At 35.4% G+C, this 18,222-nt stretch overlaps 1 protein-coding gene across 1 annotated transcript in view; it reads left to right on the plus strand.

Annotated features, from left to right (window-relative positions):
* Sec10 (Exocyst complex component Sec10) overlaps positions 1-15,986 on the plus strand; it is an 83,644-nt gene extending 67,658 nt beyond the window's left edge. Inside the window, exons 12-16 of the mRNA XM_068378401.1 lie at positions 2,025-2,163; positions 5,267-5,462; positions 7,244-7,400; positions 7,880-8,040; positions 12,282-15,986. Of these exons, the coding sequence (XP_068234502.1) occupies positions 2,025-2,163; positions 5,267-5,462; positions 7,244-7,400; positions 7,880-8,040; positions 12,282-12,368 (740 nt within the window). The 3' untranslated portion in view covers positions 12,369-15,986. The remainder of the gene's footprint in view (positions 1-2,024; positions 2,164-5,266; positions 5,463-7,243; positions 7,401-7,879; positions 8,041-12,281) is intronic.
* Positions 15,987-18,222: the final 2,236 nt, after the last annotated feature.

An 18,222-nucleotide genomic window follows, 5' to 3' on the forward strand; every position in this document is an offset into this window, starting at 1 on the left:
CATGTCAGAGGACCACCAATATCAATGTGGTCCCGTTACCAACCCTTGAAGTGAGGAATCCCTACTGACAGCAACCTAGAACTGTTGTTCAGAGTAACAAGAAGTTTCATGACAATAGAAAAAAGCCAATTAAGCAACTGAGGGTTATCGTCTTTTCTATGGCCTCCTCCTGACTCATCACCAAGGAGAAATAAGAGAAAATTCAATACTTGGTTGATAGCTACTTGCTACAAACCATTTGTTCATGCTCATACAGAGGCTCCAGCTGCAACCTGTCGGTCAGTAACCCTCAAACTCACCACCTTTAGTGAGACTCCCTTGCTTGGGACCTGTGACATAGTAAAATTCAAGGTTGGTGGCCATAAGCAAGACACTTACCACGAGCTGTTGTGAGCGAGGAAGGCCCCAAGACTATTCACATGCCTGGGATCTGAAGCGTCATGCTTCCCAGACTTATGACATTAGACTGAGAGTTTGGGCAGCAAGTGAAACTTCAAACTACGAGCTGTCATGTGTGAGGAGCGCCCCAGTAATAATCACTTGTCCTGGATCTGCAACCTGCATGAGTGAATAAAAAGACATGGCTTCATATCCCCCATCGGGAAGGGACCTCCGACTTGTTGGAGTGAACTACTTTCATATGGTGGTGTGAGGCCAAGGAAAAGTCGTGTGGAATATGCTGATAAATCTGAATTGTCTTTTGTTAGCCAATTCCAAAAATGGATACATCTATTGGATGAGCCAAGGGCCACCACCAAGTTACAGCCCCAAGGAAGCAGCAGGGCACCGTTTGCCGACATGGATTCTTTGCACTATAAACCCAGAGCCAGTCAGTCTGCCTTTAATATTGCTATACTGGAGCATGAGTCAAGAACTACCCCGGATACCATCTAGCAAACTGCTTGATCCCTTTAAAATGGATCTGAACATTGCAATTCCATTATGAAATGGCGGAGAGACCTCAACTGAAAGATTTTCTGTACCCAGGAATGCTCTGTGGGAATCTCACCACCTAGAGGAAGAAAGGAACAAATTACCATTCATTTCCTATGCCCTTCAGGATTCACTCCGGACAGAGAAAATCAAGGTGCAACGATCTCGACTGACCTTCTAGTAACCAACAATACCTCCCACTCCCTAGAACATCCTTGACCATGGGCGCAGCTGGAGAAGAGAGCCCATTTAGATGTGACGATTTTGATTCTATGATAATTAGAACTGGAGATATGATGACATATCATTTTATGTACCGCTTCATAACAGCTGTCGTAGATGGGGGTGCCTATGAAAATACATAGAAAGGAAACATTGTATCCCAGTTTATATACTGTTACCACTTAGGTTTGCCTAAAAAACTGTAGCAGGGTTGCATGGTGACCCCCTCTTGGCTGGTAGCCTAACAGTTTCCATCTAGAGTTATTGCAATACAATATTAACAGTTAACATATATTTACCCAATTGTGAAGTTTTTATGAGGCTGTCACTAATTGGATAAAATTCCACTAGTCCTTTTCTAAGAACAAACTAGAGGTGTGATTATTAGCTAAGTGATGTAATTAAGGTATTTTTATAAGAAACTTAGCATTAAAAACCAGTCTGCCCCTTTTCTCTGGAATATATTTTTGGATGTGATTGATTGATTGATTTGAAGTTCTCTGGCATCCTGTCATCTAAGGTCATTGATGCCATCTGGATGCTGTGTTTATAGACCTCTTGAGTTAGAGTGGCTCTATTATAAAAGCTTTAACAATAGTTTGTTTGATTTGTGTGTTGGTGGTTCAGTAATTACCTCGAATCAGACATATGAACATTATCTTAGAAACTAAAAGAATGGATTATCGGTAAAGCTTTCAATATAATTTGTGTAAATTTAGATATATGCTCTCTATGATTTTTCTTCTTAATAATGGGTGATGCATAATAAAAAGAATGGTACTTATTTATTATATTCATTTATCTTCTATTTATAATAATTAAACCTTAAAGCTTAAGATTAAAAGCTATCTTTTTATTATTTTCACCAGAACTCGGACTACAGGTGATCCCAGGAGGAGAAGTTCGGTCACCGCCAGAAATTAGTTTCTTTGAAGTGGTCCATCAGAGCAGCTCAATGATGAATCTACTTGACAAATTGTTTAGTGATAGCCTTGTTCCACTTGTTATGTGAGTATTGTCTGATATTACATCTTACTCAATTATAAGAACTTGAGGAAAATTCATTATTTCTCTCGTGTTTATTTTACTCTGTAGGATTCTTCAAGAATTAATTTACCTATCTTAGAAGTTTATGTCACTTTGCTGTTCCTTTCCCTCTGTCATAGGCTTCAACTTTAGTCTATTTTGGATATATTCATGGTTCACTAGCATGTTTTGTGAATCAAGGGGTTGAATAATGATTGTTCCTATACATATACAAACATTTCATCCTTTAAAACAGGAAATGTCTTCAGCGGAGCTGGAACGGCCATTGAATTTGTTAAGGACAGGTGGTGCATGCAGGAGAGTAGCCATGCCCATCTGCCTGTTGGAGGCTCTTCACTTTTGTCTTCATCTGCAAGGAGCACTGATGCACTGTTGTGACCTATCCAAAGTCTTTGATCCATCTTTTACTTTACAGAAAGGGAGTGCAGGCTGTTGTTGCTGTGTATAATGGATTTGAATAAGTAAGAGGTTTGTACTTGGCTGGGAAAGGGTGGATGGTGCAAAGATCTATGGCTAAACTGGTTATCGATCAACACTCTCTCTGAGATTCTTGTAGGGGACATGATTGTTTGTAATTATCTTATGTGCTGAATGAAGATCATGGCCTCCTGTGCAGTGGCAGGGGTATGCTTTGAAGGGGAAGAAGAAAGCTAAGTCTTCTCCATTGTCAGTTTTTATAATGACCAAGGAAGTCTTTTACCACTTTCTTTCTCTCATCGAGTGCAAATGCTGCTGCAGCTTTTGTGCATACACCCCTGCATTGGTCCCTGGCAAGTATGCAGCTGGAATGAGATCTCTGAGCTGCGTTGGTGGACTTTTCAGACGCTGTTGTGTGGAGTTCCCCCAGTGATTGCCATGCCCCAATGGAAGTTGAAAGCTCCTCTCCTGTAGATTTGCATACCACCGATGACAACTTTGACCTCCTTAAATTTGTCAGGTAGGCCCTCCATGTCTTTGCTGAGGAAGCTGGCAGCTATGGCTATCTTGCCCTCATTGTCCCTAGAACCAATGTCTCCCATGGTAACACCTGTGATTAAAGGTATAGGTGTAGAGATCCCAGTATTGGTGTCTCTAGTGGTGACTCCCCCTTTGGTCCCCAAGCCCAAAGGGACTGTTAAGGCCCACAGCCCAGTAAGTGTGCCATACCAGTGCCTGTGAGTAAGGTTCCGGTACGGTCGGTGCCATTCCCAAAATTGTGTCTGTCAACACGACAACTACGACCTTCACCCCAACCTGTGCCTGTTGTTCTGGGGCCCATGAATGACGATCAGATTTGTGGATCTGAGAACTTTCTCACCTCCAGTTAGTCAAAGAAGATCTTGAAGACCACTTAGTCAAACAAGATCTTGAAGACCACTCTTCCTAGGCAGAGAAAGTTTTATGTGCAAAAGCAAGCTGCTTCGATCTCTAATATGAGAGCAATACATATCCAACTTCTTTTAAATGATAAAACATGCTTGTAATATCATTAAAGTTTATTAGTCAGGAGGAAAAAGGTTCTATACTTTTAGTCTCCTTATGTCTTTATTTATGCCAAAGCTGTTGTGTTATCTGTGTGTACATGGCAAATACCTTTCCTTTCACCAGCTCTTTTGCCAGAAGTAGGTACCTTGAACACAGCTAGTAACTAGAGGCAATTTATGTGTTTTTGTGGTTCTACAATTAACCAATTCCTTGATTTATTATAACTTCAATCTAGCTACATATTCTGCCAAAGAAGCATCGGAGAACAGAGTTAGATTCGGAACCTGCAACCTGAAACTCCCTTGGAGTAGACACTGATTAGAATCCCACTAACTGAGAAGTTTTGACTTATCCTTGAAGGATGGAATAGAAGCTGCTTTCAGATCTATTGACCAACCCCAATACTGCTTAACTAAAATTCTGAGTCGAGCACGAATACACTAATAAATTTCTCCTGAGAGGCCATAGTCCCTAAAAGGCTCATCCACTTGTGAGTCGACAGAACTTGGGATTATTTGAACATTTTGACCATTAGAAAATTCTGAATTCTTTTCTCTGAGAGATACGTTCGAAAAGGAGCATTGGCTATCGCCATTCCCAAATAAAGAACCTATTGAGATGGAATTAGACAAGACTTTTTAAATTGACTACAACCTTAACTCTTCATAACAAATTTAAGAGAACCTTATAGTCTCAACTGTTGTTGAAAACTAACTAACTGCTATAATCAAGGACTCCTATTCTCAGAATACATAATAATAAAGGTCTCAATCACAACTTCACCCAAAATCTTATCAAGAGTTTTCAGGGGAAGGCCATATTTTCTCCTGCTACTCATAAACCAAGAGCAGTGGATCAGAATGTCCACAATGAACACTTTTTTTTTTTCCCCACTGCTGCCAAAAAAAAAAAATACAGTAATTGCATGTGAGGTGGGTATTCCTGAACCTTAGTTTGCTTGAAGTAATTTCAGACTTTTATTTGGAATTGAAATGAGTGAGCCTGAGGGTTTCATATCTCTTATTATTGACATGAATGGGAGACAGCCACCTCTTTGGCCATTTTCCAACTTGGTCTTCTCATCCTGTCTTAGTGAGGGAACGTCTTTTAAATGCATAAAAATGATTTAAGGTTGGTTTGTTCTGGTTCCCTGTCTGCTCTCTCATTACTGTACCACAAATTTCCACTTGGCAAGGAATCTAGATTTTCAGCTAACGGGTAATATAATAGAAGATTCACTCTTGATCTTTTTGAACTGAGAAAAGAAAGGGCATGTGAAGCTTTAATGTATATGTAATTTTTATATTATAAGATTTTTTTTCATTGCTTAGAATCACTGCTTCTTTCTTATATGTAGAAATTTAGAGAAGATAACCAGCAAATATACTGAATTTTGATAAAGCTAGTATTTTAGAATAGTTATACAGTACTGTATACAGTAGACTCAGGAAAATTACAAAGAATCAAAATATTGTTTCTTTTGATGTGAAATTGGAAAGTTAGAAAGTCATTAGCAATAAGCTTTGTTCAGATTATATGTTGAAAAGTTCTTATATTGTATCCTATAGTGCTTTTTTCTTGAGAATATTTTATTTTACAGATCTACTCCCAAACATGGAGACTGTATACAGAAGAAAAAACAGTTAGGATTGTCCTTAGAACAGAAATTGGATCTCGGTTTAGATCGAACTTTATCCGCAATCACTAGCTATGTTCGTCTTGTCTTGGTAGTAGAGCAGAAACGAACAGACTTCAAACCGGACGAGGAAGATATTCTCATGGCAAATGTAACGACGGTATGTAGTAGCAGACAGTGTTTTATAAATTTCAATATAATTTCTTTATTGATGAATAAGTAATTGATAGGATAACTATGATTTAGACCATCCTTAGAAGATATCAGACTTGGCTAGCTTCCATAAGATTTATTGTAATTTGAAATGGCTACTGTTTTACTTAACGTCCGTGTTTCCCGACTTAGATGAGGCGTATAGTTTTGCTAAACTCTGCATCTGCATCCACATTCTGTTGAAATCCACCTCTGTTCCACATTCCAGCACCAGAGAGCTATTGTTCCCTTTATAACTACACTTGTGATTTATTTTTTTAAAACACACATGCAGATGTTAATCTTTTTGTATCAATTCTATTTGAATGTAAACGTGAGGTTACTGATTTCCCTTAATAAAAATCTACCTAGAATTAGTGCACAGTGAAACTTATGGAGATTGTAGTTTGACCCAAACAAAACTTCCACTTTGGGTTGTAACGTGACTACTAATAACAACAACTGCGGCTCTTGGTAACTGTCATTATTAATGGATATTAATGCTTGAATATTTAAAAAGACTTGAATGGCACCTTTAAGGCGTCATGTCCGTTAGCTAAATTTTATGTAATTTTCATTATTTTTGTTTGATTGTTAAATAGTTTATTTTTATAATCTTCGTACGTAATTGAACTGATCTTATCGTTGCTTTAGTGTTCTCTCTCTTTTTCACATTAAACATTTTTCTTTATGAAGTTGGTATAACAAGAATGGTCTTTATCTTCTTTCATATGAGTGTGAGAACATTACTTATATCAATAAAAATGAATAAAAGTAACAAATATTGAGGCAATGATGTTTACTCCACAAAAAATTTGCATATTTTTATAAGTATACTTTTTGTGGAATATCTTTAGCAATGCATTTATAATGAGAATTTTTATTTTTACAATTATACTTTTTGTAAAATATCTTCAGCAATGCATTCATAAATTTATAATGAGAATTTTTATTTTTACATTTATACTTTTTGTAAGATATCTTTAGCAATGCATTTATAATGAGAATTTTTCAGGCTTGTCAATTAGTTATTTGTATTTCATTTTTATACTTATACTTTTTGTAGAATATCTTTAGCAATGCATTCATAATGAGAATTTTTCAGGCTTGTCAATTAGTTATTTGTATTTTATTTTTATACTTATACAGTGATACCTCTGGATACGAAAGTTTCTGCTTACGAAAAATTCAGGATACGAAAAGCGATACAAAGATTTTTATGCCCCAGTATACGAAAAAATTTTCAGGATACGAAAAGCTTACGAGATCCCAACTCATCGCCGAGAGTACAGTACCTTTTTTTTTCAGGGTATCAACCCTTAATTTAGGTGTACAGGTAACAATACACCTTCACTGATCCAAATGCTTTACATACAGTACCGTAACTTTTATACAGTAGTAAAGAAAACGGACCGTTTTCTTAGGGCTTGGAGGGGATAACTAGGCTATAACTACATTATTGAATAATCTCATGGTAGTTTCTGGAATGGATTAGGCTGTTTTTAACAGTTGGGTTAATTAATGAATGATAAAAATGGCTGCATTGCATGTTTATTACTACAGTTTAGCGTGTTTATGAAAGAAAAGGTGTCTTTTCGTAAGGCTTGGAACGGATTAGGCTATTTACATGTAAAACACGACTCAGGATACGAAACCGTATCCTGAACGGATTACTTTCGTATCCTGAGGCATCACTGTACTTTTTGTAGAATATCTTTAAACAATGCATTCGTAATGAGAATTTTTCAGGCTTGTCAACGAGTTGTGCGGTGGATTAGCGTTGTAGCGGAACGGATAAGGGATTCTCTAGATGGCCAAAACTTAGAAAGCGTCTTGCTGGAACTTGGCATTAGATTGCATCGCACAGTATTAGAGCACCTCATGAAATTTGAATACAGTTCAATAGGTTAGTAGCTCACTTTCCTTAAGATTTTATTTTCCTGCTTTCAACAGAAGAATAGTTTTTCATAAAATTTAATTCGGTTTAATCGTACTATAAGCAGTGGCTGTATGTTTTATCTTCCTGTTTTCAGCAGAATAATTTTTTTTTTTTTCATAAAATTTAATTAAATTTAATTGTACTGTAAGCAATGGCTGTTTATAAGCACTGTGTAACTGTTGCAACCCCTATTTTGATGGGGGTAGGGGTTTATATAATCTACAGTATACCTTTTTTCAAATTGAAATGATGGCTAAACATTTTATGAAGTAGCAACTCCACTAATTATAGTCATGACTAAGTATAGTACAGTATTCTGCTAATTTAAAAAAATAAGATTTATTAATAGGAATTTTTACGAGATCAAATATTCTATATATCAATAACAATAAATGCATCCTAATTACATTGTGTTTTGATTATCAAGTGTATTTGAATATTTTCAGGAGCAATGACAGTAATTTGTGATGTGAATGAGTACAGAAAGTGTGTCGCGAGCTTCAAAATCCCATTAGTTAACTCATTATTTGATACTTTACACACATTGTGTAAATTACTTCAAGTTTCTCCGGAGAACCTCAAGGTGGTTTGCTCAGGGGACCAACTGGTAAGAAATTATAGTTTGTCTTTTGTTGATAACATTTATTATAGTTCGTCTTGTTGAAAACCTTATTTTTTTTGGCTTTTGTTGTATACTATTGTAGTTTATCTTGAGAACATTATTTTTTTTTTCTTTGAAGTAGAGTAAAACTCTCCGCACACCTTAACAGGTAGCTAAAAAGTAATAATTCAAATTTGATCATGTTTTAACACTTTCTTTACAGCTTTAAGGTATTATTTCCTTGGTCATATATAATTTCTCCAGGGAAGAAAATATGTTTTTCTTAGCCTCAACAAATTCTCCCATTGTTTACCTTATGGAAAAACTTCATCCAAGTTTCATGTTATGGTATATTTTCAAGACCTGTTTTTTTTTTTTTTTTTTCAAAGAATATAAGCATATTGGGTTATGATTAATTGAAAATTAATTCCTATATAGCCCTTGTGATTGAAAAGGAGTTCATAGCAATTTTAATAATTTAAAATTAATTCATAGCCCTTGTGATGATTGAAAATGAATTCGTAACCCTTGTGATGATTGAAAATTAATTCATAGCCCTTGTGATGATTGAAAATGAGTTCATAGTCATTTTGATAATTGAAAATGAATTCATAGCCCTTGTGGTGATTGAAAATTAATTCATAGCCCTTGTGGTGATTGAAAATGAATTCATAGCCCTTGGTGATTGAAAATGAATTCATAGCCCTTGTGGTGATTGAAAATGAATTCATAGCCCTTGTGGTGATTGAAAATGAATTCATAGCCCTTGTGGTGATTGAAAATTAATTCATAGCTCTTGTGATGATCAAAAATGACTTCATAGTACTTTTGATAATTTGATAATTTAAAATGAATTCATAGCTCTTTTAAGCTTTGATTTATTGGGAAAGTAGAGTTTTTCATTAAAAGCACACAGAACTGTAAAAAGATAAAATTTAGAATTAAAAAAAAAAACAATTTATTAATTAGATGTATAATAATCTTGAGAATATATATAATTGAAAGGATTGGAGTCTCATAAAAGTAAACTTGGGGAATAGAGTAATACTGTAACCAAATACTAGTAATAGGAAGAGGTATAAACATATCTGTGAATGTACTCGAATTCATTTACTGACAGTATTATCAAAATATCGCAAACCACAATACAGTAACATTCTTAACACAACGTTATAGCTCTTAGTGAAAGCAATAGGTGTGTTGGGTATTCCAAAAATTGAAAGTCTCTAAATTGGGGGTACTCAAAAATTGGAAGTCTCTAAATTTGGGGTACTCAAAAATTGGAAGTCTCTAAATTGGGGGTACTCAAAAATTGGAAGTCTTTAAATTGGGGGTACTCAAAAATTGGAAGTCTCTAGATTGGGGTACTCAAAAATTGGAAGTCTCTAAATTAGGGGTACTCAAAAATTGGAAGTCTCTAAATTGGGGGTACTCAAAAATTGAAAGTCTCTAAATTAGGGGTACTCAAAAATTGTTAGTCTCTAAGTTAGGGGTATTCAAAAATTGGAAGTCTCTAAGTTAGGGCTACTCAAAAAGTGGAAGTCTCTAAATTGCGGGTACTCAAAAATTGGGAGTTACAATTTAGAAATGCACTGATATGTGTCATCCTTGGAAATAGGCATCTGATGATACCCACAAAGTGCATTAAGTTTGTGGAACACTTTCGTATCATGCATAATATACACACTCAGATACAACACGTCAAAAACCCCTTTTACATTCACAACATACACTTGGTACTATCGAACAATTCCATGGCATTTCCCTTTGCTTAATTATACCCACTTCAACTTCTCACTGCTCCTCAATCTTTCTTGTGGCAAAAAGGGAAAGGGCCTTTGGTAGTATTGAGTTACCATAATTCCAAACAATTGTATTTTGAATCCAGGTTAACTATAATGTTCCAAAATCTTCATCTCCCGGAATCAAAACTCTTCTCCTCTCCCACAGATATGTTCTGCTGCTCACTTTCACTCAAATTTATTTTTTTCAATCAATTTCTCTAATTTTCATTTGCATTGATAGTTTTCACAAGTTATTACATGATAACCCATATCATACCTATCGTCATCAACTTACACAACAGTACTTTTCCTTCTGAACCTATCCTCAACTTCTACAACTCTCTATCTTCTCTTTTACATTCAAAATCTTTAAATGACTTGCTTTTGTACAATCTTTCTCATGTTTTACCTCACCATAACTATGAAAGGGACATAGTGACCACCTAAACACATTCCATTTACAACTCGCTCTTATGCCTAAAACACCTTTCACTTTGGCTTTCATTCTTTCTGATATCCCTCTCAAACTTACAGTCAAAGACCTTTTTACAGGATGATCCTGTTTTTACTCAACTCATATTGGCAGAAAATATATTGGTGCTAAGAATTTGGCAAAACAAGATTCATGGTATATCTGAATAAATTTTTTTTCCATTTATATATACTGTAGTCTTACATACTGTATTTTGTTTTTAAAATTCCTACACAGGAGTTTATTTTGGGCTAAAATATTGAATTTTATGCTAAAATGTTGAATTATATTTTTCAAAAGAAAACTTCAAAGTTATGATATTTAGATTTTATAACATTTACTTATTTTGCATCTGTATAAGCTTTTCTTATTTTTTCAGGGCGAGAGAGTTTAATGATAATGTATCTTATTGCTTATTAATATTTTTGCCATGCAATCTACATTACCAGATTTTTATTTAGTGCCAAATCATGCCGTACGTGGTGGTACCAGTTTACCATATACTGTATCTAGAGAACTTCATTTAAATTTTAAAATGGCAAATTTAGAATTAGCTTCTAGACAGAGAAGATAGAAATACTGGTTATAAATTAAATGCTTGAGTCACTTTAAAATAGCCTGGATAAATATGAGCATATCTTATAATAAAAGTTATCATAGAGATCCCTTTAAAAAAAATTTTAGTCAATAAAAAGTTATAAAATAGATGATCAACAGTGAGTGTTTTATACCAAATGGTTATTTAATGTTTTTATTACGGTTTATCATCATTATGATTATGGTCATAAATATATTGACAGTATTACCTTGTGGCCATTATACAGCAGTTTTACTGTATTTCTTATACTGAACTCTTCAGTTTTGTACTATAAAATACGCACCACACTTATCCTGGATAGGCTATTAGACTGACAGAGTGGGTAACAAAAATACTTTTTAAATTTCATATAGTAGAAATTTTATTTCACTGTCATGGTTATTATTAGAGTTTGGCATAGTTAGACCACAGTCACATCTCTAGATTCTCATAGGGTTTAAGGATTCATTCTTAGATTAGAATAATAAAATGTAAACAAGATGAAGTTAAATCACTTGGACAGTTAGGTGGGAAGAGACGAAAGGGAAAGAACCCAAAATGTAAAGAAACTTAACAGGGTATTAAAAGAACTTCGGACCATGCTAGCTAATTGTGCTGCTTAAAACATAGTTGAAAAAAATGGCGGCAACTTGGCGTGGGCAGCGAGTAAGTTTACCTGGTGGGCCCATCAATAGTTTGTGTTTAACTCTATTACCTAACCCTCTATAAATAGCAGGGTATGACTATCTAGAAACCATATCGTGAATTCTTTAGTATATAATCAACAACTATATCAAAATACTGTACTGTATTACTATACAGAAGGACCTCGACTTAAAAACAGCTTCTTGGAATCAATTAAGTTTGTAAGTCTAGGACCTTCTGTATAGTAATTCAGTACTGTTCATTATTTAGATTTAGTTGTTGATTATATAAATAAGGAATTTACGACATAGTTTCTAGATTCAGTCATACACTGCTATTTTTGGGAGGTTAGGCAATAGAAATAACCACAAACTATTGATGGGCCCACCCGGTAAAATTACTCACTGCCCTCACCAAGTTGCTGCCTTTTTTTTCAACTTGCAAACAATTTCAGTTACAAACAGCTTCTTGGAACCAATTAGGTTCCCAAGTCATTGCTTGCGAGTCGAATTAAGCTACAAAAGTCAACAAACAGCCGGGTTTCATATGAAATGGATATGAGGTCATTACGAATGTCATTTTGCTTTCTGTATTAAATGATATAATATTGTTTCACTACAGTATTTCTTTATCTTTGTTATTTTCAGTTAGATTTGTGTTTGTACCTCCGAATGTTTTCAAGTAAAGTTGAAGACCTGTATTCCCATGTAGAGATTTCATATTTCAAAATCAGTGTATTAGAAATTAATTTCTTTTTTCCACTTTTCAGAGTGGTCTTGATCGAACTGTTCTAGCCAGTTTCATTCAGCTTCGTTCTGATTTCAAGACGGCTAAACTTGGAAATCAGCTGAAGTAATTGGAGAATTGTAGTAGTTTAAATTGTTAATTATGCAGATTTCTACTGTAATTAGTAATGTATAGTATACTATAATTTATATTGAAACTGTAAAAACTATTTTGAGCTGTTAACCATATGTGCCTCTGTTGGTCCTATTCAATTCGCATACTGAAGGAAAAGTATCTCCTCTTAAATATTGTGCTGAAGGTTGTCTTAGAAGGTTGTACCAAAAGTTGCCAACATTCCGTGAACAACCAGCCCCTTTACAGCCAGTTGTTGTTGATGTACATAGAGAAGATTTTGTATATATACTTTATCAATTATTTCCTTTATTTAGAATTTAATGATTTAATAGGTGTTAGTGTCATATTTTGTTGTTTATCTTACAACCTTTGCAACAGTGCAGTTTTGGATGTTGATAAATTCTTTTTTAGATGTTCCAGATTCAGCATTCTATAAATTGTAGTGTAGCCACAGTTTAACTGTAGTCACAATTGTTAAAGCTTGTGAATTGAGTTATAGAGGATTGGTCAGTTAATATGGACACCTTTAATATGATTGGCAAAAAAACAAAATACAGTACAGACAGTATGAATCAGCTGTTATAAAACAATGCGCCTAATATTGCTTAGTCTAGAATTGGCTTGTACTCCACTGAAGTAATGAAAATAAAAAATATCAGATTCTCCAAAAATAGTAAATTTCAATATCTGAATGAATAGCATTTGATATCTTCAGCCATATTAACAATTTTATGCTTTGTTTAGACAAAATAAGTTGTATTACTGTTATTTTTGCCTGTATACTGTTAGTTGTGTATAACTCTAACTAGTTATTCAATGTTTTAGTGATTAGCGAAGAAATTTGTAAAGTATTACTGACTCAATTGATTGCAATTAGAGCCTTGAAGATTTATTGATACTGTTTAAGAGTTATTTTAGTGAAATTGGTGTTCTAGGTTTAGTTTTGAACTCTCATTTTATGAACAGTAAATAGAGAGGAGTTCGTATCCTCTTTCACGCACTTATCTAGCTTCATAATTATCAAAGTTTCATGCAACAAACTTCAAAGTAGTTTAAGTTTCTCAATAGTGTTTACTTAGATACTTTCAAAGGACAGTCAGCTTACTTAAGAAAATGTTAATGCCCGATAGTTCATTGGTATTGTCTAAAAAGTCTATTTTTTTTTTTTTGGTATACTTAAATATTTTCATTTGGTTATTTCAACCTGTGTAGTGATAAACACAAACCGTATATCTTGGCTTTGTTCAACATAAATACTTTTAACACAAATTTACTCAAGCAGGTTAAAGTACTTGAATAACTATAGAACACATGCATAAGCAATAATAAACAACAGTAGGTTAACAACAAGAGTACAATAAAGTAAACAATTGTATATAATAACCACACAATATAAAACGACAGAGTAAACAGCCACTTCTGCTATCAAACAAAACACTACAAGGTGGACATCCAAAGCATCTTCCTTTACATTATCACCACCACATTTACCCCTTCCATATTACCACATTTACCCCTTCCATATTATACTAACTACTGTATATCCCTTATAAGTCATAATTACAGATCAAGTCGATTATACATCCAGATCTCATCAATGAAATCACAGGAGCCGCCTCTTGCTCTCCATCATTTTTAAAGGAGGTTAAAGAAACTGGAATATCTATATGTAGCAAAGGCTTCAGTCATAGGAGTCCCAAGGAGCTCTCCCGTAGAAGTTAAAGCATCTTTAATACCATCCCTGGAGTGTTCTTGAATTCCACATGAATGGGTGCCTCCACTGGGCTAAGTCTCCAGTTGACCATGGCCTCCTCTTCATTTTAGTGGATGAATATGGGCATAAAATGTATGTGCTTGAAAGAGCTCCACTTAAACCATTGGGTCTTTACCCTAGTTCATCCAGATGTGACTTCACTTAGAAGGGGCCAGGGTAGCCCAACCAAGATGATGCCAACATACCAGTAGAAGAATGACTTAAATAGTTCTAGAGCTTCTCACATGGTGTAGCATTAGATGCAGTACACATTAATGAGCATTATTGAGCGGAGAGCATCTGGGAACTTTTGTTTGTGGTTCAGCTTCAAGCAGTTCCTTCATTAACCAAACTGTAAAAGTTTGTTTATAAAAGATGCTCGTCTTTCGTAAGTGGATAGAGGCAGGCATTTCAAACTTCTAAGAAAAGGTAGGGATAGTTGAAGCAGTCTTAACCACAAAAGGTAACCTTTGATACCCATCAACAACATTCCTATTTGTGCTCGGCCGAGGTCCTTTAAAAATCCATATTCAGTCTTTCAAGTGGTTGATTAACTTTAAGGGGATAAAAATTATGGTTGATGAAAAGTTTGCTTACACTCTGGGACAAAAATTATGGTTGATGAAAAGTTTGCTTACACTCGGCACATGCCCTCCATGGTATGTTCACCTGTCACACAAAGTCAACAGAGTAGGACATTTTTTTTCCACCTAATTAAATTGTACAACAGAGTAACCCCTGGAGGACACGAAATTCTGGGGATAGCCAATAACTGATGGTCTTGACATGTGGCTCCATAGTTGGTAATACAATAAATGTATATTAAGTAACACTTGTATAATAACCACATAAACAAAAAAGTACAGATATAAACAACCACTATTGCTATCAAACATTAAACATTACCAGTAGTACATCCAAATAATTTTTCTACACTTCATTATCACCACAACTTATATTAGGAAGTTGGAAAAGATATACAGTATATCAAAAGCATTTCATTGGTTTTAAATTCACTGTGATAAATGTTTGTAATTGAAACTAAACAATTCATCTAATAATTTGCTTCCTAACGGTAATATAGCTTAGTATTTGGTGTATTGTCTTTAAATATATTTTCCGTTAACTTTCAACTTTTTAATGATAATGTCACAAAAAACAAGATTATTCATTTATGTTTGCTGTCAACATTTTAAGTTACTTGCTAGCAGTTTAATTGTATATAAATCTTGTCAAAAGATAATAGGTTAATTGTACAAAAAACTTTTAAATGCGCTAGAGTATTCATTCTCAAGAATGTATGACTTTAGATTTAAAAAAAAGAATTTACATTAAAAGTCTGGTACAGTATTTTGCTGTAGATATGTAATACAATGAGTAGTTCATTTTGGTGTCTTGCTTGTAAATAGTTGTCATAGAATATTTTTGTATTCCCCAAATTGTTAATATGGCTGATCAATATACATTTGCTTTCATTATATGTTAATATCGAGGATGGTAGTGGTGCTACTGATATTCAGAAGGCTCGGAAAAAGTTTATACAGTGCATATGAACCTGAATTTGTGATATTTTCTCTTCATTACCAACATGGTTACATTTCATTTGGAATTATTTTATTATGAAAATTATTTCCCTCATTCTTTTGAGTTCAAACACCGTATGTCACAAATAGTGTGTTATTTAAATACCCATGAGGCAGAAATACTTTTGTCCTTGTGTGTACTATCCTTAAAGAGGAATTATACAGTATAGTCTTATTTATTGTACAGTAAATATGTCTATGTATGGAATTTTATATAACTTTCTCCCTATCTATTCTCCTTTTTGTAAAGAAACTTAAAGTATCCCCTCTGAATTAATTGTGTTTTCTTATCACACGTCCTTGATATGTAACTTATTGTGTTGCTGCAGTCAGGTGTTTACTGTAATGTAACTAAAATGCTGTGAGAATTGGTACTGTGGCTTTTTACCTAAAATACGATGTTCCTTTTGATTAAGCATCACATGTCACGGTACGCTCATGAACCACATGGGAGAGTATTTTGACTGTTTTAATTACTGTATATAATTAAAAATGTTGATTTGCATCATAACCTATTTTGACTTGAATTATATATTAAAAAAATTATTCAGGCCAAAATGGTTAACATTAATTCAAAACACCGAAATCTACCAAAAAAAAAAAATATTTAAATCCAATGTGAGACTGACTGAGCTCTTAAACCCATAATTCTCTCTTGAAGCCTTGTATCATATAGACCTATACTCCAGAATTTAGAATTTCCCTTTCCTTTCAATATGGTTAGACCTATACCACAGTATTCATATAATCTGGTGGTTAATGGCAATAACAATTTTTTTCAACCTAAAAACCATCAAAATTTGTTCTCCAGCTAGGGTTTAAAGAGCAGTTTCTTTCATCTTCTTAAGCTATATGAGCATGTTCTTGTATCTCCACCTGCAAGCAGTCTTGCTACCACTCAAGGGCATCATTTGCTAATGCACCTCGACTTCAGCTGTCAAATGTTTGTCCAACTATTTTTTACAGGAGTAAGTGAGCCGTCAAGTGCCTACCTCCCAGACACTACACCTGGACCTGAGCCATCTTATGTTACTGTTGTGCAAGCACCTGTGAGCTTTGAAGCAAGCACCTCCCATATGCTCGCCTCCCACACTAGGATTTGAGCTGTCAGGAAGTCTTATATTTTTCTGTTTCCACCTTCAAGTGCTTTTAGGTGGCAGCTCCCTTTGGGACGATTTTAGCGCCAGTTTATTTAAGCTCTTTTGCTCTAGTGTCCAAATTAGTACCCCCTAACTTTACTAACCTAGAACCTACATCTTCATGCTTAGTTGCTCCTACTTTGGTGATTTTTGGCATCTGTGCCGATGATTCTTTGTATGCGACTGACCCTTCACAAGTTGCGCAGACTGTTCTCACCTTTCCGGGATCTTTCATACCTTGTTCCGCCAGCAGGTAAAACTTTCTCAATCCAAGCAGTCGTACAAGATAGATAACATCCTGCATAATCTTCATAGAATGAAGGCAAGTGCTTCTGCCACAGAATCAATTACTGAGAGAGTGGACTCTAATTGTGATACATAGGTGGGTTCTACCAAGGGCTTTTATTTACAGGTAATATGACAAATTCGGAGATAATTTGTAATTTTCCTAACAATACAAACCTTAGCTATTTACATAGGGGGGGTTTACTTTTGGCGTAGCTGAAAATGATGAGCCATTAGATTTTAATGAGGGTTAACTACCCCCGCGCTAGTTAGCAAGGGGGTAGGGGAAGGGGTAGCTTGCTACCCCTCCTCCCCCACACTGGTAAATTGTCTCACTTCACTTAGAGGTAGGACTTGTCTTGGGGGACAGGGCTGGCGGGCAAATATGTGTAAATAGCTAAGGTTTGTATGGTTAGGAAAAATACAAATTATCTTTGAATTTGTCATTTGTTCCGTAACCGAAATACAAACCACGCTATTTACATAGGGTGACTTACCCCTTAGGAAGGGTGGAAAGTCCCCAGCCTTACTGGCTTTGGCTTTACCCGGGGACTCAGAATCCAAGTGAGCAGCACTCGAGAAAAAGAGTCCCTGCACCTCACAAGTTCCTTGCTCTGCAAGGAACGTGTGGCCTACATATGCTTGTGTGTGGAGGAATAGTGTGTGACTCGTCGTAGGAAGTTGACCTGGAGTCCTTTAGATGGAATTCTAGGCTAGGACGTTCCCAATACCACCTCGTCAGGATATGGGGGACGTGACAGTATTAACTTAATACTAGGAACACAAGGGTGCATGGTTTACCTGCAGAGGTTGAGGACAGCTATGCAGAGACCAGGATGCTGCTTTCCCCAAGAGGGGAGGATGAAGAAAGAAGTAAGGGCCAGACATACTCTTTCATTCACGCAGACTGAGACCGGGTAACAATGCCCTCAACCTTCTGCTACCTGTCCAATAAGGAGCCTGAGGTTAGACCAGCTGTTGTGCAGCCACCACGGGGCCGATAGAAAAAGTATCGAGGCTCCTGTGGGTCACGTCCTGCAGGTTGTGGGCTGTGAATGTCGTTTGACGCTTCCAGACCCCAGCTTATAG

The sequence above is a fragment of the Palaemon carinicauda genome, chromosome 8, assembly GCF_036898095.1.
Source record: "Palaemon carinicauda isolate YSFRI2023 chromosome 8, ASM3689809v2, whole genome shotgun sequence".
Taxonomy (NCBI): Eukaryota; Metazoa; Arthropoda; class Malacostraca; order Decapoda; family Palaemonidae; genus Palaemon; species Palaemon carinicauda.